The 26,410-nt window shown below is 43.7% G+C and overlaps 1 protein-coding gene across 1 annotated transcript in view; it reads right to left on the bottom strand.

The window, feature by feature from the left end:
• Positions 1-1,448: 1,448 nt before the first annotated feature.
• LOC147986385 (uncharacterized) overlaps positions 1,449-26,410 on the bottom strand; it is a 67,140-nt gene continuing 42,178 nt past the window's right edge. The window contains exons 4-5 of the mRNA XM_087541988.1: positions 1,744-1,911; positions 1,449-1,666 (exon numbers count right to left, since the gene is read on the bottom strand). Of these exons, the coding sequence (XP_087398114.1) occupies positions 1,449-1,666; positions 1,744-1,911 (386 nt within the window). The remainder of the gene's footprint in view (positions 1,667-1,743; positions 1,912-26,410) is intronic.

The raw sequence follows: 26,410 nt of genomic DNA, 5'->3' as shown, positions 1-26,410 counted from the left end.
CCGATGAAGACGTGAATTCCTCCAAAGGGGACCCGGTACCCGTATTCGATCGAACCGGCCTCGGGACCCCACCCCGCGTCGTCGATGTAGAGCTTGCCGCGACGACTCTTCGTCATCCGGCTCACAGAGTATCCCTTGAGTCCTTCAAAGCTGCCCTTCAAGAACTCGAAACCATCGTGCGATAGCCCCACGGTGGGTGCCAACTGTCGTGGGTTTGTCATGGCAGATGTCCTTGTGAAAGGACTTAGTCGTGGAGCCATCACTATGGGTTAGCTTAAAGGGGTTAAACCGGACAAGGGACACGAGGGATTTTATACTAGTTCGGCCCCTTCGATGAAGGTAAAAGCCTATGTCTAGTTGTGATTGGTATTGCTAGGGTTTCGATGACCAGGGAGCGAATCCGCTTTGCCTGGCTCTCGAGTTGTTGTCTGTTGTCCCTAAACTGCGGTTGGGTCGTCCCTTTATATACATAGGTTGACACCCGCCGGCTTACAAAGTCCCGAGGCCGGATCATAAACGTGTCCGGCTCGGTCTCTATTCCTCTAACTTACAATACAAGTTACATGAAAGAGTCGGTTTACATCTGCAGGCTTAACTCGCCTTTGGGCCATGGGCCTTCGTAAAACACCACCATCCTCATGTCTTCATGGGCTTCTATATTCATGGAGTTAACCTGGCCACTCTTATCCGGTTTAACTCCAGTAGTCATATCCCCAACAGCTTTGGTTATAAACCCGGGTTATATGTTGGGCCTTATGACCCGTACGACGGTAAACCGCCAGGACACTTTACACTTGTTTTATGCAGAAACAGGTTGAATAAAACTGCTAAAAATCATAAGCAGACATAGCATAATCATGGAGGATTAACAGTGTCATGCAAAACGAATATGCACGATGGCATAGCAGACCAGGTGTTTAAACTAGCCTATTACAAGGCGTTCTGTTGCCCAAAAGGATAATTGTTTTCAACAAGTGTTGCAGTATGCAGAAGGCTAAACCGGCCTCCGGATCATGATTCTTCGCCGGGCTGACTTGACGGTTGTGGATCATCCTGTGCCGGTTCATCCTCCTTCTCTCCACCCAGCGGCTGGAAGTCAATGGTTGCCCGGTCGATTCCAGTTAGGGCCTTGAATACAGCTTCGTCGCTTATAAGTGTGGAGGGATCAACATCAGGGGCGTAGGTATGCTTACGGATAGGCGGGATAAGATTTTCCACATCATGAGTTGGCGCATTAACCCGTTTGTTGTTGGCATCATAAATCGACTGGTAATGAGAAAGATCCATCTCTTCAGCCAATTTGCTCGCTAATGGGCGCATTTCCTTCGTCAAAGCTCGGAGATCATCATTGTCAAAATTTGACCCGTCCTCCTTTATGCTCGGATAGCCGCATCCTATATCAGTCGGGTCAAGATCTGGTATCCATGCTTTAGCCTGGATTAGCGCAGTTAGAGCACCTGCCCTTGCAGCTGATTTTTTAACTCCTCAAACCAGGCAGGCAGCATTGACAGCTTCTCTAATGTTTCCTTGATCAAAGTTGGGGGCAGTTTGTTATGAGAGGTAGTACAAATGATCCGTTGCGCGCCGGTATATAATTTCTCTATAAGAGTATAGGCAGCCTTCAATTTCTTCTGCATATCAGAGCCTAGATGGGTAATGCGAGATCCTGCATCATTAAGCACACCGATAAACCGGCAGTTCATAGGATAATACATGTTAACAGCTTATACTAAGGGTACTTACCAAACACAGCAGGGGTCATGGCATTTATTTGCCGCTTCAAACCAGTCAGCTCTTCTACCACCGGATTAAGGGTTGCTTCTGCATCCTCAGCCCTCTTTTGTAGTGTGGCTTTTTCTATGTCCCTGTCTGCCCGTTCCTTCTTGAAGTTTTCCTTCAATTTCTTCATGGCTACTGATGACCCACAAGTATAGGGGATGTATCGTAGTCCTTTCCATAAGTAAGAGTGTCGAACCCAACAAGGAGCAGAAGGAAATGATAAGCGGTTTCCAGCAAGGTATTCTCTGCAAGTACTGAAATAAGTGGTAACAGATAGTTTTGTGATAGGATAATTTGTAACGACCAAGTAACAAAAGTAAAGAAAGTGCAGCAAGGTGGCCCAATCCTTTTGTAGCAAAGGACAAGCCTGGACAAACTCTTATATGATGTAAAGCGCTCCTGAGGACACATGGGAATATCGTCAAGCTAGGTTTCATCACGTTCATATGATTCGCGTTGGGTACTTTGATAATTTGGTATGTGGGTGGACCGGTGCTTGGGTGCTGCCCTTACTTGGACAAGCATCCCACTTATGATTAACCTCTATTGCAAGCATTCGCAACCACAACAAAAGTATTAAGGTAAACCTAACCATAGCATGAAACATATGGATCCAAATCAGCCCCTTACGAAGCAACGCATAAACTAGGGTTTAAGCTTCTGTCACTCTAGCAACCCATCATCTACTTATTACTTCCCAATGCCTTCCTCTAGGCCCAAATAATGGTGAAGTGTCATGTAGTCGACATTCACATAACACCACTAGAGGAGAGGCAACATACATCTCATCAAAATATCGAACGAATACCAAATTCACATGACTACTAATAGCAAGACTTCTCCCATGTCCTCAGGAACAAAAGTAACTACTCACAAAGCATAAACATGTTCATAATTAGAGGGGTATTAATATGCATATATGATCTGAACATATGATCTTCCACCAATTAAACCAACTAGCATCAACTACAAGGAGTAATTAACACTACTAGCAACCTACTAGCACCAATCCCGGACTTGGAGACAAGAATTGGATACAAGAGATGAACTAGGGTTTTGAGATGAGATGGTGTTGATGAAGATGTTGATGGACATTGCCCTCTCCCGATGAGAGGAGCGTTGGTGATGACGATGGCGATGATTTCCCCCTCCGGGAGGGAAGTTTCCCCGGCAGAACAGCTCCACCAGAGCCTTAGATTGGTTCCGCCAAGGTTCCGCCTTGTGGTGTTGGAGTTTCGTCTGAGAAGATGGCTTACGATTTTTCCCATCGAAAGACTCCATATAGCAGAAGATGTCCACCAGAGGGCCACCAGGGGGGCCACGAGGTAGGGGGGCGCGCCCAGGAGGGTAGGGCGCGCCCCCACCCTCATGGGCAGGGTGTGGCCCCCCTGGTGAAGTTCTTGCTCTCAGTATTTTTTATATATTTGGAAAACATCTTCCGTGAAGTTTCAGAACTTTTGGAGCTGTGCAGAATAGGTCTCTAATATTTGCTCCTTTTCCAACCCAGAATCCCAGCTGCCGTCATTCTCCCTCTTTATGTAAACCTTGTAAAATAAGAGAGAATAGGCATAAGTATTGTGACGTAATGTGTGATAACAGCCCATAATGCAATAAATATTGATTTAAAAGCATGATGCAAAATGGACGTATCAACTCCCCCAAGCTTAGCCTCGCTTGTCCTCAAGCGAAAAGCCGAAATCAAAAAATATGTCCACATGTTTAGAGATAGAGGTGTCGATGAAAATAAAATACGGACATGAGGGCATCATGATCATTCTTAGAACAACAACTCATATAATTCTTTGTCATATAATCTCTAATCCTAGAGTAATAATTCAATCACAATATCAAGTATGAATCGTAAACTTCATTGAAAACTAACAAACTACAATCTCAGTCATTGAAGCAATTGCAATTTATCATAACATAGGAAAGAGTCAATGTATAAAAGCTTTTCAGCAAGTCCACATACTCAACTATCATATAGTCTTTCACAATTGCTGACACTCATGCGATACTTATGGGTATGGAGTTTTAATCGGACATAGAGAAAGATAGGGGCTTATAGTTTTGCCTCCCAACGTTTAACCTCAAGGGTAATGTCAACAGTAATAGTTCATGAAAACTCACATCCAGTTAGCCATATATACCAGGATCTTTCCAACATATTGTGCTTGCCAAAGGATAAAGTGTAAAAAGGAAGGGTGAAAATCACCATGACTCTTATGCAATGTAGGAGATAAAAGTAAAAGATAGGCCCTTCGCAGAGGGAAGCAGAGGTTGTCATGCTCTTTTATGGTTGGATGCACAAAATCTTAATGCGAAAGAACGTCACTTTATATTGCCACTTGTGATATGGACCTTTATTATGCAGTCTGTCGCTTTTATTACTTCCATATCACATGCTCGTATAAAGCTTATTTCCTCCACACCAATCAATCATACATATTCATAGAGCAATTTTTATTGCTTGCACCGATGACAACTTACTTGATGGATCTTACTCAATCTATAGGTAGATATGGTGGACTCTTATGGCAAGACTGGTTTAAGGGTATTTGGAAGCACAAGTAGTATCTCTACTTGGTGTAATGAATTTGGCTAGCATGAGGGGGAAAGGCAAGCTCCTCATGTTGGAAGATCCAAGAGAATATAATTTATCTCAGATGTAAGAAAACATAACCCATTACGTTGTCTTCCTTGTCCAGTGTCAACTTTTTAGCATGTCATATTTTAATGAGTGCTCACAATCATAAAAGATGTCCAAGATAGTATATTTATATGTGAAGACCTCTCTTTCTTTATTATTTCCTATTAATTGCAACGATGACCAAAACTGTGTTTGTCAACTCTCAACAACTTTTATTCATCATACTCTTTCTATGTGAGCTCATTACTCTCCATAAGACTCACATGGTCTCTTTGTTTCTTTTATTTCTTTCTCTTTTCTTTTATTCACTTAGGATCATGGCAAAATAATCAAGCCCTTGACTCAACACTAATATTTATTATATAGATCATGGAATCGATTACATAGAAGGATAATAAAGCAAAACTCACAACTAGAACACACTAAGAACTTTTATTCTACTAGATCAAGATATTACCAAAAGGATCAAACTAAGAAAAACGGTAAAGATAAAAGTGATGGTGATACGATACCGGGGCACTCCCCCAAGCTTGGCAGTTGCCAAGTGGAGTTCCCATACCCATGTGATTATGTCTCCTTTGTTGGTGAAGAAGGTGGGGATGTCGATGATGTATAGTCGCACATTGAGCGTAGGAGGTCTTCTAACTTGCGGATAATGCCCTTGAGTGCGATGATATGCTCCTTCAACAAAATATTTTCACGTGTGAGATACTTATTTTGTATACGAGCTAACTCAATCATCTTGAAAGCTTCGATTTCTGTTGGGGTAAGAAGATTGTGATCCAGTTGAAGGGTGTTTTCTGTTGCCGGAACTTGGTCCTCCATGGCCTTCTTGATCCCTTCATCCTTGTTGATCTCCATGGGTTCTTCTCTCTTCAGCTCTATCTTCATTAGCCAAGCATCGTTGCCCTCATGGTTGGAGGAGGAGGGAGATGACATAGTGCATGGCCTTGACAACCCTGACAGAAAACAGCTCGAAACAAAGACAGGAGATTTTTGCGTGATATGGGAGTCAAAACCCCCGGGAGATTATATAATGAATTTTTACCGACCAAATTAGGTGTCGTGTACGAAAACGGAGTCCGGAGAGCACACGAGGTGCCCACAAGGTAGGGGGCGCGCCCAGTAGGGTAGGGCGCGCCCTCCACCCTCGTGGAGCCCTCGTGTCCTTCCCGGACCGCTTCTTATTTTTCTATTTTTCTAAATATTCCAAAACGGAGAAATATTGCCTTAAAAACTGTTTTGGAGTCGGTTTACTTACCGTACCACATACCTATTCCTTTTCGAAGTCTGAAATGTTCTGAAAAGTGTGCCTTATGTATTCCTCCGGGGTTACGGTTTCAATAACATTGGTTTCAACATTTATGGGATTACCTGAGATATAATGTTTGATTCTTTGACCGTTCACCACCTTCGGATTTGTGCCTTCGAAGTTGTTGATTTTTATGGCACCGAAACGGTAGACCTCTTCGATAACGTAGGGACCTTCCCATTTAGAGAGAAGTTTTCCTGCAAAAAAATCTTAAACGAGAGTTGTATAGAAATACATAATCACCTACATTAAACTCACGCTTTTGTATCCTTTTGTCATGCCATCTTTTAACTTTTTCTTTAAACAACTTGGAATTTTCGTAGGCTTGGGTTCTCCATTCATCAAGTGAGCTAATATCAAATAACCTCTTCTCACCGGCAAGTTTAAAATCATAATTAAGTTCTTTAATAGCCCAATAAGCCTTGTGTTCTAATTCGAGAGGTAAGTGACATGCTTTTCCATAGACCATTTTATACGGAGACATACCCATAGGATTTTTATATGCAGTTCTATAGGCCCATAATGCATCATCAAGTTTCTTGGACCAATTCTTTCTAGACATATTAACAGTCTTTTGCAAAATTAATTTGAGTTCTTTATTACTCAATTCTACTTGACCACTAGACCGAGGGTGATAAGGAGATGCGATTCTATGATTAACATCATATTTAGCAAGCATTTTACGGAAAGCACCATGAATAAAATGTGAACCACCATCAGTCATTAAATGTCTAGGGACTCCAAATCTTGGAAAAATAACTTCTTTAAGCATTTTAATAGAAGTGTTACGATCAAGACTACTAGTTGGAATAGCTTCTACCCACTTAGTAACGTAATCAATAGCAACTAAAATATGTGTATAACCATTAGAGGAAGGAAAAGGTCCCATATAGTCAAAGCCCCAAACATCAAATGGTTCAATAACAAGTGAATAGTTCATAGGCATTTCTTGACGTCTACTAATATTACCAAATTCTTTGACATTCATCACAAGATAAGACAAACTTACGAGCATCCTTGAAGAGAGTAGGCCAATAAAAACCAGATTGCAGTACCTTATGTGCAGTTCTATCTCCAGCATGGTGTCCTCCATAGGCTTCGGAGTGACACTTGCGTAGGATCTGTTCCTGTTCATGCTCAGGTACACAACGTCTAATAACACCATCCACTCCTTCCTTATAAAGATGTGGGTCATCCCAAAAGTAATGCCTCAAATCATAGAAGAACTTTTTCTTTTGCTGGTATGTGAAACTAGGTGGTATAAACTTAGCAACAATGTAATTAGCATAATCAGCATACCATGGAGCAGTATGAGAAGCATTTATGACATTTAATTGCTCATCAGGAAAGCTATCATCAATAGGTAGTGGGTCATCAAGCACATTTTCTAACCTAGACAAGTTGTCTGCAACGGGGTTCTCAACTCCTTTTCTATCAACAATATGCAAATCAAATTCTTGTAGCAAGAGAACCCATCTAATAAGTCTAGGTTTAGCATCTTTCTTTTCCATGAGATATTTAATAGCAGCATGATCAGTGTGAATAGTTACTTTAGAATCAACAATATAAGGTCTAAACTTATCACAAGCAAATACAACTGCTAGGAATTCTTTTTCAGTGGTAGCATAATTTCTTTGAGCATTGTCTAGAGTTTTACTAGCATATTGAAATTTAGTTTCTTATCAACTCTTTGTCCTAGAACAATACCTACAGCATAATCACTAGCATCACACATAATTTCAAAGGGTAAATTCCAATCAGGTGGCTGAACAATAGGTGCAGAGATCAATGCTTTCTTAAGTATTTCAAATGCTTCTACACAATCATCATCAAAGACGAACGATATATCCTTTTGTAATAAATTAGTCAGAGGCCGAGAGATTTTCGAGAAGTCCTTAATGAACCTCCTATAAAAACTGACATGACCAAGGAAACTTGTACCTTTGATATCCTTGGGATATGGCATTTTTTCAATAGCATCAATCTTGGCTTTATCAACTTCAATACCTCTTTCAGAAACTTTATGACCCAAGACAATACCTTCATTAACCATAAAGTGGCACTTTTCCCAATTCAAGACAAGATTAGTGTGACGCCCCGAGACCGATGCTCGAGAAGACTTCCATATGTTCCGGGTTTCTCCATGTGTTTCATTTGTGCCTGCCCTTTTATTTTTGCATTGCATCATGTCATCATGCCATCATCTCATAAATCTTTTGCAACTCAACTAAATAAATTGCATGGATCTTCGGTCCATTTAAACCGAGGGAATTCACATGGTGATTCTCTTTATAACATATCCTCCCGATATTAGGGAGCTATTTTAAATATTCCATTCTTTTGGAGTTAACCATAACACACGTGTAAAAATAATCCTCATGCCTATTCCACTTCGAGTTTGACCTTCAAATCTTGTCCACAATTCTGTGTCTCTTTTATCGAGGCTCCTCTAAAAAAAGGGAACATTTTTGGACCTTCCAAACCTCCACTTCCTATTCACCCATTTGAATTTAATTCAAATGTGTTTGAATCTAAATCTTGCATCCATGCCCACTCCTATTTCTTGGATTAAACTCATTTTTCTGAGTTTGAGAATATTAACCCCGTGCCTAATTATTTCTCCTACCATCTTCTTTTCTCTCTTTTCTTTCTTTCTTGTTTTTATTCTCTGTAATGGAAAGGAGGGAAGAGGGAGATCTTTTTTTCTTTTCTTTCGTTGAATCCAGCCGGCCTGGTCCCTAGGCCCAACTCCTGCGGCCGGCCCAACCTTCTCCCATCCCCGCAATCCCACCTACCCCCGCTCTAAACCTAGCGCATCTCTCCTGTCTCCCTCGACCCTTTTCCTCTGCCGCCGCCTCCTATCGATCCCCACAGCGCCCCCGCAGCCAGCGCTAGGAGCCCGCGTCCCGACCCCCTCGCTCTTCCTCCCCTCGTATCCCTCTCCTCTCTTCCACCTCGAGCTAGGGGAGGAGCCCCCGCGCCCAATCCCCTCCAGCGCCGCCGGCGACGACCGAGCCTCCCCCGGCGCGCCCCTGCTTCTCCTTCGCCTCCCCATCACCATGGCCTGACGCCCGAGCGTCTCCTACCGCGAGCTTCACCAGGAGCGCCGCCACCAGTTCTCCGCCTCGCCTGGAGCTCCAAGTCCGCCGGCCACAGGTGCCGCTGCCGGCTGGCGCCCCGTCACCATGCGGTCCTCCTCCACCTCCGTCCCATGGCGCTGCAGCCCCCGTCGTTTTCCTGCCTCTCTATTGCGCCAGGGACTCGAGCCTTCCACCGCGCGTCGCCGCCGTGCTGCCTTCCCCACCATCGGCTGCTACCTCGCTGGAGCTCCTCCGACCTCCCCGTCCTCTGCTTCGTCTCCTCGCGCCCCTGCCTTCTACGCCCACGCCGTCCTCCACCAGCAGCGTCGCCACCCTCGCCGGACCTCGTACCTCGGCCCGCAGCCATGGCCTCAAGTTCGTCAAGCCACTGCTCCGCCTCTGCCTCGTTCGAGCGGAGAGGAGGACGCGCCTCTGCTCGCCCGCTATGACCAGTCGCATGAACCGCAACTCTTTGTACCGGCCTCCGAACCGCAAGACAAGAACACCCACCGACCTGAGCGTCCCCTGGACACGTCAAGGTCGACTCCATCGCAAAGAACGACTACATATTTGACCCTGGATATGGGATTGCAAAACGTCAAGTACCCTTCAGTTCGGCAAGACCGGCAAGTTCGACTGCAACACTGTAATATCAAGTACACGACGAACCTCGAAGACTTTGGACGTGCAAAGTTCCTCTTCAAATATGAACGACTACATCTGATGTGGAATTCGTCAAGTACCCTGGAGGCCACATTGACGTCAAGTACCTCTACCGCCGCCCGAACTTTTACAGAACGTGTACCACAACCATCGCTGAAGACCCGTGAACAACTACTTCCCCCTCGACACGTGTACCCCTACCGCCGAACTCGATCCATTTCGATAATGCACGCGTCAAAGGTATAACCCCGAGACAACCACCCGTGGACCGTATGCATGAGTTGTATGAGGATTATTATTATATTTCCTTGTTCATGATAAATGTCTTTTATTCATGCTATGATTGTGTTATCCGGAAATCGTAATACATGTGTGAATACATAGACACCAACATGTCCCTAGTAAGCCTCTAGTTGACTAGCTCGTTGATCAACAGATAGTCATGGTTTCCTGACTATGGACATTGGATGTCATTGATAACGAGATCTCATCATTAGGAGAATGATGTGATGGACAAGACCCAATCCTAAACATATCACAAGATCGTATAGTTCGTTTGCTAGAGTTTTTCCAATGTCAAGTATCTTTTCCTTAAACCATGAGATCGTGTAACTCCCGGATACCGTAGGAGTGCTTTGGGTGTACCAAACGTCACAACGTAACTGGGTGACTATAAAGGTATACTACGGGTATCTCCGAAAGTGTCTGTTGGGTTGACACGGATCAAGACTGGGATTTGTCACTCCATATGACGGAGAGGTATCTCTGGGCCCACTCGGTAATGCATCATCATAATGAGCTCAAAGTGACCAAGTGTCTGGTCACGGGATCATGCATTATGGTACGAGTAAAGTGACTTGCCGGTAACGAGACTGAACAAGGTATTGGGATACCGACGATCGAGTCTCGGGCAAGTAACGTACCGATTGACAAAGGGAATTGTATACAGATTGATTGAATCCTCGACATCGTGATTCATCCGATGAGATCATCGTGGAGCGTGTGGGAGCCAACATGGGTATCCAGATCCCGCTGTTGGTTATTGACCGGAGAGGTTTCTCCGTCATGTTTGCATGTCTCCCGAACCCGTAGGGTCTACACACTTAAGGTTCGCTGACGCTAGGGTTGTAAAGATATTAGCATACGGTAACCCGAAAGTTGTTCGGAGTCCCGGATGAGATCCCGGACGTCATGAGGAGTTCCAGAATGGTCCGGAGGTAAAGATTTATATATAGGAAGTCCAGTTTCGGCCATCGGGAAGGTTTCGGAGGTCACCGGTATTGTACTGGGACCACCGGAAGGGTCCCGGGGGTCCACCGGGTGGGGCCACCTATCCCGGAGGGCCCCATGGGCTGAAGTGGGAGGGGAACCAGCCCCTAGTGGGCTGGTGCGCCCCCCCTTGGGCCTCCCCTGCGCCTAGGGTTAGAAACCCTGGGGGTGGGGCGCCACCCTTGCCTTGGGGGGCAAGGCAACCCCTTGGCCGCCGCCCCCCCTAGGAGATTGGATCTCCTAGGGCCGGCGCCCCCCTAGGCACCCTATATATAGTGGGGGGGATGGAGGGCTGCGCACCCAAGCCCCTGGCCTCTCCCTCTCCCTCCCGTGACACTCCTCCGTCTCCCTGCGCTTGGCGAAGCCCTGCTGAGATCACCGCTGCTTCCACCACCACGCCGTCGTGCTGCTGGATCTTCATCAACCTCTCCTTTCCCCTTGCTGGATCAACTTGGAGGAGACGTCTTCCCAACCGTACGTGTGTTGAACGCGGAGGTGCCGTCCGTTCGGCACTTGGTCATCGGTAATTTGGATCACGGCGAGTACGACTCCATCATCCCTGTTCTCTTGAACGCTTCCGCTCGCGATCTACAAGGGTATGTAGATGCACTCCCCTCTCGTTGCTAGATGACTCCATAGATAGATCTTGGTGAAACGTAGAGAAAATTTTTGTTTTCTGCAACGTTCTCCAACAACCTACGCATCAAAACCACAACGATAGTTTGTCAAGTTGGTGTTGTTTTAACCTTCGCAAGGACCGGGCGTAGCCACACTCGGTTCAACTAAAGTTGGAGAAACTGACACCCGCCAGCCACTTGTGTGCAAAGCACGTCGGTAGAACCAGTCTCGCGTAAGCGTACGCGTAATGTCGGTCCGGGCCGCTTCATCCAACAATACTGCCGAACCAAAGTATGACATGCTGGTAAGCAGTATGACTTATATCGCCCACAACTCACTTGTGTTCTACTCGTGCATATGACATCAACACATAAAACCAGGCTCTGATACCACTGTTGGGGAACGTAGTAATTTCAAAAAAATTCCTACGCACACGCAAGATCATGGTGATGCATAGCAACGAGAGGGGAGAGTGTAGTCTAAGTACCCTCGTAGACCAACAGCGGAAGCGTTATGACAACGCGGTTGATGTAGTCGTACGTCTTCACGGCCCGACCGATCAAGCACCGAAACTATGGCACCTCCGAGTTCTAGCACACGTTCAGCTCGATGACGATCCCCGGACTCCGATCCAGCAAAGTGTCGGGGAAGAGTTCCGTCAGCACGACGGCGTGGTGACGATCTTGATGTTCTACCATCGCAGGACTTCGCCTAAGCACCGCTACAATATTATCGAGGATTATGGTGGAGGGGGGCACCGCACACGGCTAAGAGAACGATCACGAAGATCAACTTGTGTGTCCATGGGGTGCCCCCTGCCCCCGTATATAAAGGAGTAAGGGGGGAGGAGGCCGGCCCTAGGAGGGGCGCGCCAGGGGAGTAGGATTCCTACTCCTAGTTGGAGTAGGTTTCCTCCTTTCCTAGTCCAACTAGGAGAAGGGGGAAAGGGGGGAAGAGGGGAAGGAAGGGAGAGAGGGGCCACGCCCCAAACCCCTTATCCAATTCGGACTGGGCTTGGGAGGGGCGTGCGCCACCTCCTGGTCCTTCCCACTAAGGCCCATTGCTTCTTCCTCGTATTCCCGTAACTCTTCGGTACTCCGAAAAATACCCGAACCACTCGGAACCTTTCCGATGTCCGAATATAGTTGTCCAATATATCGATCTTTACGTCTCGACCATTTCGAGACTCCTCGTCATGTCCCCGATCTCATCCGGGACTCCGAACTCTTTCGGTACATCAAAACATATAAACTCATAATGAAACTGTCATCGAAACCTTAAGCGGACCCTGCGGGTTCGAGAACAATGTAGACATGACCGAGACACGTCTCCGGTCAATAACCAATAGCGGAACCTGGATGCTCATATTGGCTCCCACATATTCTACGAAGATCTTTATCGGTCAGACCGCATAACAACATATGTTGTTCCCTTTGTCATCGGTATGTTACTTGCCCGAGATTCGATCGTCGGTATCTCAATACCTAGTTCAATCTCGTTATCGGCAAGTCTCTTTACTCGTTCCGTAACACATCATCCCGCAACTGACTCATTAGTTGCAATGCTTGCAAGGCTTATAGTGATGTGCATTACCGAGTGGGCCCAGAGATACCTCTCCGACAATCGGAGTGACAAATCCTAATCTCGAAATACGCCAACCCAACAAGTACCTTCAGAGACACCTGTAGAGCACCTTTATAATCACCCAATTATGTTGTGGCGTTTGGTGGCACACAAAGTGTTCCTCCGGTAAACGGGAGTTGCATAATCTCATAGTCATAGGAACATGTATAAGTCATGAAGAAAGCAATAGCAACAAACTAAACGATCAAGTGCTAAGCTAACGTAATGGGTCAAGTCAATCACATCATTCTCCTAATGATGTGATCCCGTTAATCAAATAACAACTCTTTGTCTATGGTTAGGAAACATAACCATCTTTGATTAACGAGCTAGTCAAGTAGAGGCATACTAGTGACACTCTGTTTGTCTATGTATTCATACATGTATTATGTTTCCGGTTAATACAATTCTAGCATGAATAATAAACATTTATCATGAAATAAGGAAATAAATAATAACTTTATTATTGCCTCTAGGGCATATTTCCTTCAGGAATATCCTTCGTTAACCGTGAGAGCTTGTGACGGGCTAAGTTGGGACACCCCTGCAGGGTTTTGAACTTTCGAAAGCCGTGCCCGCGGTTATGGGCAGATGGGAATTTGTTAATATCTGGTTGTAGAAAACTTGACACTTAACTTAATTAAAATGCATCAACCGCGTGTGTAGCCATGATGGTCTCTTTCCGGTAGAGTCCGAGAAGTGAACACGGTTCTTGTGTTATGCTTGAACGTAAGTAGCTCTCATGATCACTTCTTGATCACTTCTAGTTCACGACCGAGCTTTGCTTCTCTTCTCGCTCTCATTTGCATAAGTTAGCCACCATATATGCTAGTGCTTGTTGCAGCTCCACTTCACTACCTTTTCCCTACCCATAAGCTTAAATAGTCTTGATCTCGCGGGTGTGAGATTGCTGAGTCCCCGTGACTCACAGATTCCTTCAAACAGTTGCATGTGCTGATGACAACCGTGCAGGTGACGCAACTGAGCTCAAGTGGGAGCTTGATGAAGTTCGTGTTCGTTGTGTTGTTTCATTTCTAGTTGTTCAGTAGTGGAGCCCAGTCGGGGCGATCGAGGATCTTTTGCATTAGGGGTTGTCTTTCTTTATTTGGTCCCGTAGTCGGACCTTGATTGTATCTGGATGATGTAATGCTATATTCATGTATGAAGTGGCGATTGTAAGCCAACTCTTTATCCCTTTCATATTCAGTACATGGGATGTGTAAAGATTACCCCTCTTGCGACATGCCTACTATGCGGTTATGCCTCTAAGTCGTGCTCCGACACGTGGGAGATATAGCCGCATCATGGGTGTTACAATTAGTTTCTTCACATATCTGCAAAACTCGATCAAGGTTGCTCAAGCAATCATCAAAAGAAGATCCATAGACGGAAAAGTCATCCATGAAAACCTCACAAATCTTTTCACAAAAGTCAGAGAATATAGCCATCATGCATCTTTGAAAGGTAGCAGGTGCATTACATAAACCAAAAGGCATACGTCTATAAGCAAAAATACCAAAAGGGCATGTAAAAGTAGTCTTTGATTGATCTTTGGCTGACACAGGTATTTGAGAGAAACCAGAATAACCATCTAGAAAGCAAAAATGTGTATGTTTGGATAGTCCATTTGATCGATAAAAGGTAAGGGGTAATGATCTTTTTTAGTAGCCTTATTTAATTTGTGGAAATCAATTACCATCCTATAACCTGTGATAATTCTTTGAGGAATCAATTCATCTTTATCATTAGGAACAACAATAATACCTCCCTTCTTAGGGACACAATGGACAGGGCTTACCCACTGACTATCAGCAACGGGATAAATTATACCTGCCTCAAGGAGCTTTAGTATCTCCTTTCTTACCACTTCTTTCATTTTAGGATTCGGCCGGCGTTGATGATCACGAACTGGTTTAGCATCTTCTTCCAAATTAATTTTATGTTGACCTAGAGTGGGACTAATTCCCTTAAGATCATCAAGAGTATACCCAATAGCAGCGCGGTGCTTCTTCAGAGTTTTCAATAATCTCTCTTCCTCATGCTCTGAAAGGTTAGCACTAATAATAACATGATATATCTTTTTCTCATCAAGATACGCATATTTAAGAGTATCAGGTAATGATTTAAGCTCAAACACAGGATCACCCTTGGGTGGAGGAGGATCCCCTAGGATTTCAACAGGTAAATTGTTTTTTAGAATAGGTTCCTGTTTAAAGAATACTTCATCTAATTCCCTTCTTTCATTCATAAACATGTCATTTTCATGGTCTAGCAAATATTGTTCTAAAGGATCACTAGGAGGTACGGCAATAGAAGCAAGACCAATAATTTCATCCTTACTAGGTAATTCTTCTTCGCGGTGTTGTCTACTAAATTTATAAAAATTAAATTCATGAGTTATATCATCTAAACCGATAGTAACAACATCTCTTTTGCAATCTATGGTAGCATTAACAGTGTTCAAGAAGGGTCTACCAAAAATAATGGGACAAAAGCTATCTTGTGGGGAACCAAGAACAAGAAAATCAGCAGGATATTTAGTTTTCCCACACAAGACTTCAACATCTCTAACAATTCCCATCGGTGAAATAGTATCTCTATTGGCAAGTTTAATTGTAACATCAATTTCTTCTAACTCAATAGGTGCAATATCATGCCTAATTTCTCTATAAAGGCTAATAGGTATTGCACTAGCACTAGCACCCATATCACATAATCCATGGTAACAATGATCTCCTATTTTAACAGAAATAACGGGCATGCCTACCACAGGTCTAGGTCTATCTTTATCACGGGGTTTAGCAATTCTAGCAGTTTCATCACAGAAATAAATAACATGCCCATCAATATTATCAGACAAGAGATCTTTAACGATAGCAATATTAGGTTCAACTTTAACTTGCTCAGGAGGTGTATATGTTTTAATATTTATTTTACGAACCATAGTTGAAGCTTTAGCATGATCCTTTATCCTAACAAGGAAAGGTGGTTTCTCAACATAAGAAGTAGGAACAATAGGATCATTATAAGTGATAGTCTTTTCTTCAACTTTAATAGGTGAAGCTACTTTTACTTCTATGGGAGGATGATATTTAAACCACTTCTCCTTGGGGAGATCAACATAAGCAGCAAAAGATTCACAGAAAGAAGCTACTATCTCAGAGTCAAGTCTATATTTAGTGCTAAATTTATGAAAAATATCGGTATCCATAAAAGATTTAACACAATCAAAACTAGGTGTCATACCTGACTCCTTACCATTGTCGAGGTCCCAATCTTCAGAGTTGCGTTTAATTCTTTCCAATAAATCCCATTTGAATTCAATAGTCTTCACCATAAAAGAGCCAGCACAAGAAGTATCAAGCATGGTGCGATTGTTACGAGAAAGCCGAGCATAAAATTTTTGAATAATCATTTCTCTTGAGAGCTCATGATTGGGGCATGAATATAACATTGATTTAAGCCCCCCCCCCCAAGCTTGAGCGATGCTTTCTCCTTCGTGAGGCCAAAAATTATATATATAATTGTGATCACGATGGACAAGATGCATAGGATAAAACTTCTGATGAAATTCCAATTTCAATCGTTTGTAATTCCAAGACCTCATATCATCACATAGCCTATACCATGTCGATGCATCTCCCCTCAAAGATAAAGGGAAGACCTTCTTCTTAACAACATCTTCGGGTACACCTGCAAGCTTAAATAATCCATAAACTTCATCCACATATATCAAATGTTCATCAGGATGTTTTGTTCCATCTCCTAGAAAAGGATTAGCTAGCAGTATTTCTATCATACCGGCAGGAACTTCAAAGCAAGCATTTTCATTTTCATTTTTAGTAGGTTCAGTAGGTTGAGGAGCAACTCTTTGCTCTACTGGTCGGGGTGAAGATACCCCGAACAAGCCCCTCGGAGGATTACTTTCCATAGTAACAAGTGACAGTAAATTTCAGCACACTATATAAATTTTTCCTTACCAAATTCCACCTACAAAAGGCGCTTCACTCCCCGGCAACGGCGCCAGAAAAGAGTCTTGATGACCCACAAGTATAGGGGATCTATTGTAGTCCTTTCGATAAGTAAGAGTGTCGAACCCAACGAGGAGCAGAAGGAAATGATAAGCGGTTTCCAGCAAGGTATTCTCTGCAAGTACTGAAATAAGTGGTAACAGATAGTTTTGTGATAGGATAATTTGTAACAACCAACAAGTAACAAAAGTAAAGAAAGTGCAGCAAGGTGGCCCAATCCTTTGGTAGCAAAGGACAAGCCTGGACAAACTCTTATATGATGTAAAGCGCTCCCGAGGACACATGGGGATATCATCAAGCTAGGTTTCATAATGTTCATATGATTCACGTTCGGTACTTTGATAATTTGGTATGTGGGTGGACCGGTGCTTGGGTGATGCCCTTACTTGGACAAGCATCCCACTTATGATTAACCTCTATTGCAAGCATCCGCAACTACAACAAAAGTATTAAGGTAAACCTAACCATAGCATGAAACATATGGATCCAAATCAGCCCCATTCGAAGCAACGCATAAACTAGGGTCTAAGCTTCTGTCACTCTAGCAACCCATCATCTACTTATTACTTCTCAATGCCTTCCTCTAGGCCCAAATAATGGTGAAGTGTCATGTAGTCGACGTTCACATAACACCACTAGAGGAGAGACAACATACATCTCATCAAAATATCGAACGAATACCAAATTCACATGACTACTAATAGCAAGACTTCTCCCATGTCCTCAGGAACAAAAGTAACTACTCACAAAGCATAAACATGTCCATAATCATAGGGGTATTAATATGCATATAGGATCTGAACATATGATCTTCCACCAATTAAACCAACTAGCATCAACTACAAGGAGTAATTAACACTACTAGCAACACTACAAAAAAATACACTTCTGTGATGATACGTGTTTGTCACAGTAGGTCGCTTTTTTTGTCATGCATGTACATCCATGACAAAATTATGACAGATTCAAGATAGTCATACCTGTGCTGTCGTAGAAGTGTTCCATGACATTACCAAAATTATCATCACGGAAGTGTCCACTTCCATGACGATAAATCGCGCGTCACAGAAGTGCTTTCATCAAGGGTGACCGACACGTGGCATCCACCGTAACGGAACGCCGTTAAGCTATCGGGTCGGGTTTTGGATCCGATAACCCGTTAACAGCCCCAACCAATGGGGATTTTCCACATGTAAAATCATCATTGGCTAGAGGAAACACGTGTCGGCTCATCGTCGGGACAGATGTCATCCACTTAGTGGACAGAAGGCGCCTATGATACGTCGACACGTGGCACGGCCCAACAAGTTTAAATGGGCAGGCCCAACTAAAGGCCCACAAGATTTTGCGGACCATAATGGGCCGGCCTAGCTAAAGGCCCACGAGATTTTGCGGACCATAATGGGCTGGCCCAGCTAAAGGCCCACAAGATTTTGCGGGCCATAATGGGCCAGCCCAGGTAAAGGCCCACAAGATTTTTGTGTGCCATAATGGGTCAGCCCAGGTAAAGGCCCACAAGATTCTTGCGGGTCATAATGGGCCAGCCCAGCTAAAGGCCCACGAGATTTGGCCGACATTAATGGGCCGGCCCAGCTGTAGGCCCACAAGATTTTGAGGACCCTAGTAGGCTGGCCCATTAACTGGCTGCCATGTTTTGGGCCAAATGCCGGCCCATATTTGATCCGGTCCATTAATGGCCTGCCACGCTCCGGGCCTAATAGTGGCCCATATGAGATTCGGCCCGTTAAAAGCCTACCACATTCTAGGCCAAATTATGGCCCAGATTAGGTCCGGCTCTTTAAGAGGCTTTGGGCTCAATTATGGCCCATATCAGATTCGGCCCGTCAACTGGACACTATGCTTTTGGGCCCACTTGCTAAAGGCACACTTAGTAATTCGACCTGATATTAGTTTTGGCCTGTTAAGGGCCCGTTTAACATTTCGGCCCTATATTAATTTCGGCCTGTTAAAAGCCCGTCATATAGTTGGGCCTAACTACGGCCCGGTTTGCATCCGGCCTGCTCGTAGCCGATATCTGATTGAGCCAAACAAGGACCCAGACAATTTTGGCCTGTTAAAAGCCAGTGATTTGATTCGCACAATCATGGGCCAGGGTTCATTTCGGGCTGCTGCGTAACTAGTAGGAATTAAGAACAAACCTACTCTATACAATAAAGAAATTACGACATAGTAACTAAGAATAAACCTACACTACACAATAAAGGATTTAAGGTATATTACATCCACTGGGCATCAAAGTTCGCCACCAGTGATCATAAAGCGCAACGAAGAAGCAGATTACAAAAACTGGGCACCATTGCAGCGTAACAAAATAATACTGAACCGAGACCACTTCCAAGACAGTTCAAGAAAGGTTAGCCTTGCGGGGGAACTGTTGTGCAAGCTGCTGAGCAAGGCTATGAGACTGGCCTAGCATGTCGGTCATAGCTTCCAGGTGTGGATGTTTAGCGATGAGGTTCTCATTGGTGTTCTCCGCAATCTTTCTTAGAGATAGGACTTCAAGTCGAAGTTGAGTTGCAGAATGCCTTTCTGCTAGAACTTGGGACTGAAGAAGTCGAACTGATTCAGACAACGAATTCTGTGAGCTTGTCTGACTATTAGTCTCAAGTAACTTGAACACTGCATCAAGACAAGACTTTGGGGTTGTCTCGCTATCTTCAAGATGTTTTGCCTTCTTTGCTGCAATATATGTTGGGTTTGTCTCACAGCCTTCAGCAGACTTGTGCATGCCATCAGGCATATCACCCTGAAACAAAGTAGAGAGATGACATGTTTTGCACGTGTATAAACAAAGATTATAATTGTTCTGTCAATTCTATCCAATTTCAAATTAGAAAATCAAGAGTATGTTCAAAATATCAATAGCATAATTTGGCATTGTTCATAATGCGGGGAGCTTCACCACACTATTGGATTACCATGTCAACATAACAAGCATAGATGAAGGGCAAAGAAAATCATTGTATCTATTTTGGATAATGTGCATGGCATGTTGTTCATATCATCAGCCACATCAGTAAGATAAAACAGGAGATGACAAGGTGCAAACGTATGCTGCTTCACCACACACTGGATTATAGATCCACAAAAACAAGCATACATATAGGGAGTATTAAGTAATGTGCATGGTATGAATAAGGAATTTAGTTTTACAAGTAAAACTTAGAACTTACGGTTCTTACGAACATGCATTTTGGTAGAAACAGCAAACTAAACAGCAGTAAACAATAGGGAGTATGAGCAAATTAAATAGCAGTTGAGGATAAAGGCTTTAGAAGGACTGACTTACATTAACAGTTAACACCGGCTTTATAATGACCTTCTCCATGGCAAGGGAAGGATAACTCAAGAATTTTAGCATAGAATCTTCTTCATAAGCATTGCCTGTACTCTACATTTTGTAGAGAGTAATTATAGATATGATAATACTGGAAGGGATAGAGGATTATGAAGATAAGATGCAGATTGATGCTACATAATCAACTACCAATCCCTAGAAGTACAAGCGTTACAGGACAAAATGTACTGACAAGAGTAATGGGCTACACTTCTGCACTGGCATTGTCTGTGTATTCTACTTGTTGGTAAGATTAAATATAGATCTGATCTTTTTTAGTAAATGGTGGGCGAGGGAGATAAGATGCAGATGCTACAAAATGAACCAATCCCTCTTCCCATAATACAAGAGTGTTTTGAGCACTTGTGTACTATACAAAATGTTCTTATATTATTTTACGGAGGGAGTAGCTGTTAATGTAAGTACAGTGATAGACGACGTTCAGTCCTTACAAGAGGACTGCAGAGCTAAACCTCTTCAAAAGCATTGGGTTGATTCTAAATTTATGTAAGAGTCCATATGGATCTTATAATGTCCACCAAATGGACGATTACGAGGCTAACATGTGCAGTGATGCTACATAATCAAACAGCTATGAAAGTAAGTATGGTCATACAGGGCAAGAGGTACTCACAAGAGCAATGCAGTGTGCAGTATAGTTGCGAGATTCTGTGGTCCCTTGAGAACGAATGTTCTTCTGTTAACAGTTTTCATATAAGTGAGACATTAAGGCAAATGCAGAAATGTAGTTCAAATTGTGATGTGATATCATAGACAGTACCTTACGCTGCAGCCGAGACCAATGTGTAACAAGATTATTCCAGTCACCGTCGGATAAATGTAGCACCGGAGACTTTACAGAAATTTCGTTCAGAGGCTTTCCATCGAAGTGCGCTTGCCTCAGGTAGGAACGATACTTCATCAATGAGTGCTTGAAAAGCGCAACCAACCGTTGCTCATCATCACAATCCAGTTTACGCCTTGCCTATTTAAAAGAATGAAATCTTGTGTCTTCTGTCAGCAGAAACATATGCAGTAATGACCATGAATAACATTAGTACATTACTTACACGTAAGTTGCGGAGGAAGACTGGAAATTGTTCTGTGTCTACGGTATAATCTTTCCATGAAGGAAAGATGCACACAAAGTTCCAGACAACAACATAAGCTTCGTCTTCTAAACTGGGAAGAAATGGAACAGGGGTCCTATTTGCTGCAGTTGGGGCTCTCTCTGGTTCGAAAAGGGATTTGGCAACTGGATTTGGTGTACTCTTTGCTGGAATGGGGGTTTTGCGTCGTACAGCTGGTGCTATGTCAACTGGCATAATCATACTGTTTGCTGCAGTTGGGGTCTGCTGAGTTGGGGCATCAGAAATGACCAGTGTAGTAGGGCTAGAGTCTGCTAGAGTTGGGGTATTTTGTGGGTCAGGTGATATTGCAACTACACCTAATGGGCTATTTGATTTATCAGGTGCCACTACCTTTTCCAAATACTTTGCTTGTGCTCCTCCACGATCAGCAATCGCCCTCTTCCTTTTGAACTTCTGATACACAAGAACAACATTTGAATGGATAAATATGGTATGATGACAGATGGAATATGTACTGAAAATGGATAGGCATGGTGTATTCACATACACGATGTGTAAACTAAGCTAATGGAAGTTCAACAAAGTAGAAGCAATGAAAAGCATCAGTTGCAAGATATGTGCGAGCAATGTAACCTTGGAAAGTTAGAGCAAGTACCTTGATGGGTGAATAAGATAGGGCATCTTCCTCTGACTCCTCCACTAGGGAGCTACATTGACTTAGGTCTCCCTCTAGCTCAGAATCACTGTTAGGATCATATTCTGAGCATGAATCTGTAGGTGGAGAGTGTTTGCATTGCATTGCATCCAGACTTGATTTCAGTCCCTTAATGCCAAGTTTGACAGCCATGGCATTGTTCTGCTTTATTCTTTTCATGCGCGCAAGCTCATAATCATTACGATGCTGTTCAGAATCTGAGATTCATGAAAACATAAAAAGTAGTCAGATTATCTATGGAATGCATTGCGGTTTCAACTCGGAGAGTGTCTCCCTATAAACCCCTGCATATGCAAAGTTCACCTCCCCAACCATGCTGACCAGACCACACACAGAGATACACACCCGAGCGGTGAACATGCATTTTCGAAACTAATTTAGGAACATTTAGCTGACCAATTAAACAACTCTGTTTTAATAATATCAGATTCGTATTTGAACAACTAAGCTTGTTTAGCTTGATGGGTGGAGCAGTGTTATTATGACACGAAGCATGTATTCTGATCGTATAGTGATCATAAAAGGGGGAAACTCTAAGCATATATTTTTTAGCAAAAGAGGGTTTCCCCTCTGATTTCTATTAAAGAAACCACCACGGAACCAACATGATCAATTAAACCCTAAGCATGATCAATTAAACCGTATTATGGCTGTGCCATGGCAGATTTGAAGCTGCAAACCGGAGAAATGATATTTAGCATCCATTGTTTACTTCGAACTAAGAACTAAATTCTAAGAGCTGAAAAGAAAGTAGAGTAACCAAGTTAAGATCTATTTTCTGGTTGAGATCAAAAAGTTGAGGAGATATGAAGTACCACCTCTCTTGCGGTGCCGTGTAGGCATCGGGGGTGCGATGGTTGTCGGTGGTGTTGAAGCCGATCTGCGATGGTAGATGGGTGCATCAGGGGATAAGTCCCGTTGCGGTGTAAGAGAAGGTCGTGTGAGCGGCCCCGGCATAGAGGACGACGGCACCGATGAAGCGAGAGGACGCGATGCAAGGCTATTGGTTCGTCGCCGTGGATGAGAAACGTCCATCTCTAGCAGTGGACGACGCGGTCTTGGTAGGCGCTCCGGCATGGTGGAGGACGGTGGCGATGGATGTGGTGGAGGACGGCGGCGATGGATGGGGTGGCGGACGGAGGCTAGTGTGGGAATGGGGTGTTCTAGCGCGGACGGTGTACGAATGGGAAAATGGAGGGAGAGGTACGGGGAACCGTGTTTTTGGGACGCGCCTGTCTGAAATATGGGAAAGTTATGAACTTATCCCCCGTTTCAAATTTGGACGTCTCGTCGGTTGGGGATAGGACGGTAATCTCGCATCTCCCAAATATTTGCCGGTAACTATTTCGGGCGAGGAGAGGGTGTTTTGCCACCCACGGTTGGCGCCCACGGTGTATGAATGGGGCTGACAGGTAGGGCGGTTGTGTCACGTCTGATGGAAGTTACACATCTGCCCCTATTTAAAATATTAGCCTACATCTATTTCGGACGAGGAGAGGGTGTTTTGCCGCCCACCGTGTATGAATGGGGAATGGAGGGAGAAACACAGGTCTTTCGGACGAGCTTGAATCAAATGAGTTTTGCCGCCCATGTTTGACGCCCACCGTGTCAGAATGGGCTCAGAGGCGGTCGTGTCACGTCTAATTGAAGTTACTAACCTACCCCTATTTAGAGCAGTGGAAATCGGGCCGATGGATTATCCGTGTAATGGGTAGACAGTAATTTCCATCTCCCAAACACTTGGCTTCGGGCAGCCGATGTGGGAGTGGACATTTTGCTGTTTCTTTCGAATTTTGGGACAATAAGCATCCACGTTTACCCTGGCAACTAAATTCGAATCCATTTTCTTTTCCTATATGAATCTTTATAAATCATTCTATGTGTTTTTATATATCTTCAAAAGGACGACAAAGATGTATTCCACTGTCATATATGAATATGGTTTACAAATGCCGATACTCAAATTCAGAAACTAGAATCCAGTTTAAGGTGAATTCGAATATTTGGAACACTTCATGTCCAACTCAAATGTCACACGCAGCATAATGTGTACTGCCATTTAGATATGTACACAAGCGATGTATCAAGATTCAAATACAGAGTCAATCAACCAAGAATGTACGGAACTAACAGACATATAAACACTTATAGAGTATATGGATCAATAATATCAACTAACATACATAAGCCAGGCCGTTGTACTTTTTTTGGCTACAACAGCATCCTTTTTTTAGCCAGCATCTTGGCCCTTTCCGATGTGTGCCACTTATGGTCCATCTATACTACTATTGTTGAATGCACATTCAGCCCGATTGGCATATTTGTAGGTCTGGGACAGCAATCCAAATGAAATGTCTCCGAGTCTTACCAATTAATACAGACTTGTGCTCAAATAAAATTACAAACAAAAAAAACAAAAAAACAATTATTATATGATCTCTAAAACAAATGGTTTGATTGATTACATGAACAAACAACACAAAGGTTATTCAACTATGGAAAGAACATTTCACCTATGATTTACCAAGTAGGAATTTAATTTGCTTTTTCCTTCAGGACCTTAACAATCTGGTCAGTCTCAGCTTGCTTTGTTTTGAAATCCACCAAATATTTAATGGTTGTTTTGAGTACTGCTTGTGATTGTGCTGTTTGCTTCCTCAACATGTCAACTTCATCTCTAAGTGCAGAAGCAGAATCTCTTTCTACCACTAGTTTAGCCTCTAGAGCATCAGCAGTTGGCAATTCATAATGCACGATTGGGCCGGTGCCACTGCTGTGGGATGATGCAACGTCCATGGGGACCTCGTTCTTTGATCTTGGGCTAACCTGTTTTGCCATTAAAGTTCCGATTGGATTCAGAAAAGTTGAAGTTAGCAAAACATCTCAACTGGGAGTTATAACAGCAAACCATTTAAACAAACAAGGAATTAAAGAGTTTCAATTGGATGCTGAAAAGTAGTTATTAACATCATTGTAACCCGCTGTTGCAGCAGCAAAGCAGTTAAACAAACAAGTAGATATTTAAGTTAAGGCAAACAGGTAATTCTTAACAGTAAGTATCAAACACATAGATAGGCGCAGTCTACAATATGATTAACATGTTGTGCCATTATGTAATCAGTAGCAAACTAAATTAAGCCAAGCAACGTAATTGAACAATTTTGCAATAAGTGGCTAACTAAAATTCTGAGAAGCAGGTAACTGAACTTACACTAGTTCTTTGTACAGGCACACTGCAACTTCTTTTTCGCTTACAAGGTTGTACGAAGGAGTCCATGCATCAATTGCTTGGATACGCAGTCCCAATACTTCTTTCTTCCCACACTGCATGGGTAAGTCGAATGGTTAATCTGGTAAGATGGTGCGTCCTTGATATGTTATATGAGGACGTGTAGTCGGACTGGTTGTAGCCAAACACATCACACTGGCTTTTACTGTATATTTCATGCGATTACTTTTGGCATATCGAGATCTAAGCAATCTACAATAGGATGAAAAGACTGGCATCCTTCACATTATTGGCGAACTCGGTTCATAGAAACAAGCAATTCAACCATTCTGTGGGTAAATCAAAAGCGCCACTGGAATATTTTTTACTATCCAATCATACACGCAAAAAGGGGCGACGCCACCATAGGGGCTGGTATGGGCGGCCGCCTCAGGTGGCTGGAAAGTGTGCACCTAGTTTGAGTCGTCCAGGTTGGCCCATGCTAGTTTTGTTCGTCCCAACGCACGAGCAGGCAATGTAAAAAATGAAGAAAAATGTTTCAATTTGGATGGGCCAATAACATAAGTGCAAGGTAGTCCCTATAGCAGGCTCGCGGCCCAAATGAGCGCCTCCCATATCGATCGACAACAGGAAAAATTCTAATTCATTCGCTCCAGCCTCCAGTCTTGTTCGCTCCTAACCTAGCCGCCGCTGGACAGACCGACACAGCACTTCCTCGCGCCCTCGTTGGAGGGCGGTCGCCGGGCTTCAAGCAAACGGAAGGACAAGAAGATGAAGATCCAACCCTGGGTGTAGCCTGCATGGGAGGCAGCGGCGGCATCACGGGCATGGCATCGAGCTTGCGCAAACAGACAGTCGCAGCTTGCAAGAGTAGCATGTGCAACGAGCAGGTACATCACATCCCTGATTATATCTAATTCAACTCTTCAATTTCTGGCCAATAGTTAAACCTGACGGTGTTGTAAAACTGCTTGTATGTAGGGAATCTATGA

The sequence above is a fragment of the Triticum urartu genome, chromosome 2A (assembly GCF_056163025.1).
Source record: "Triticum urartu cultivar PI428250 chromosome 2A, HENAU_Tu73, whole genome shotgun sequence".
NCBI lineage: Eukaryota > Viridiplantae > Streptophyta > Magnoliopsida > Poales > Poaceae > Triticum > Triticum urartu.
The sequence above is the reverse complement of the archived record's forward strand: the minus strand, read 5'-3'. Positions and strand labels throughout refer to the sequence as shown.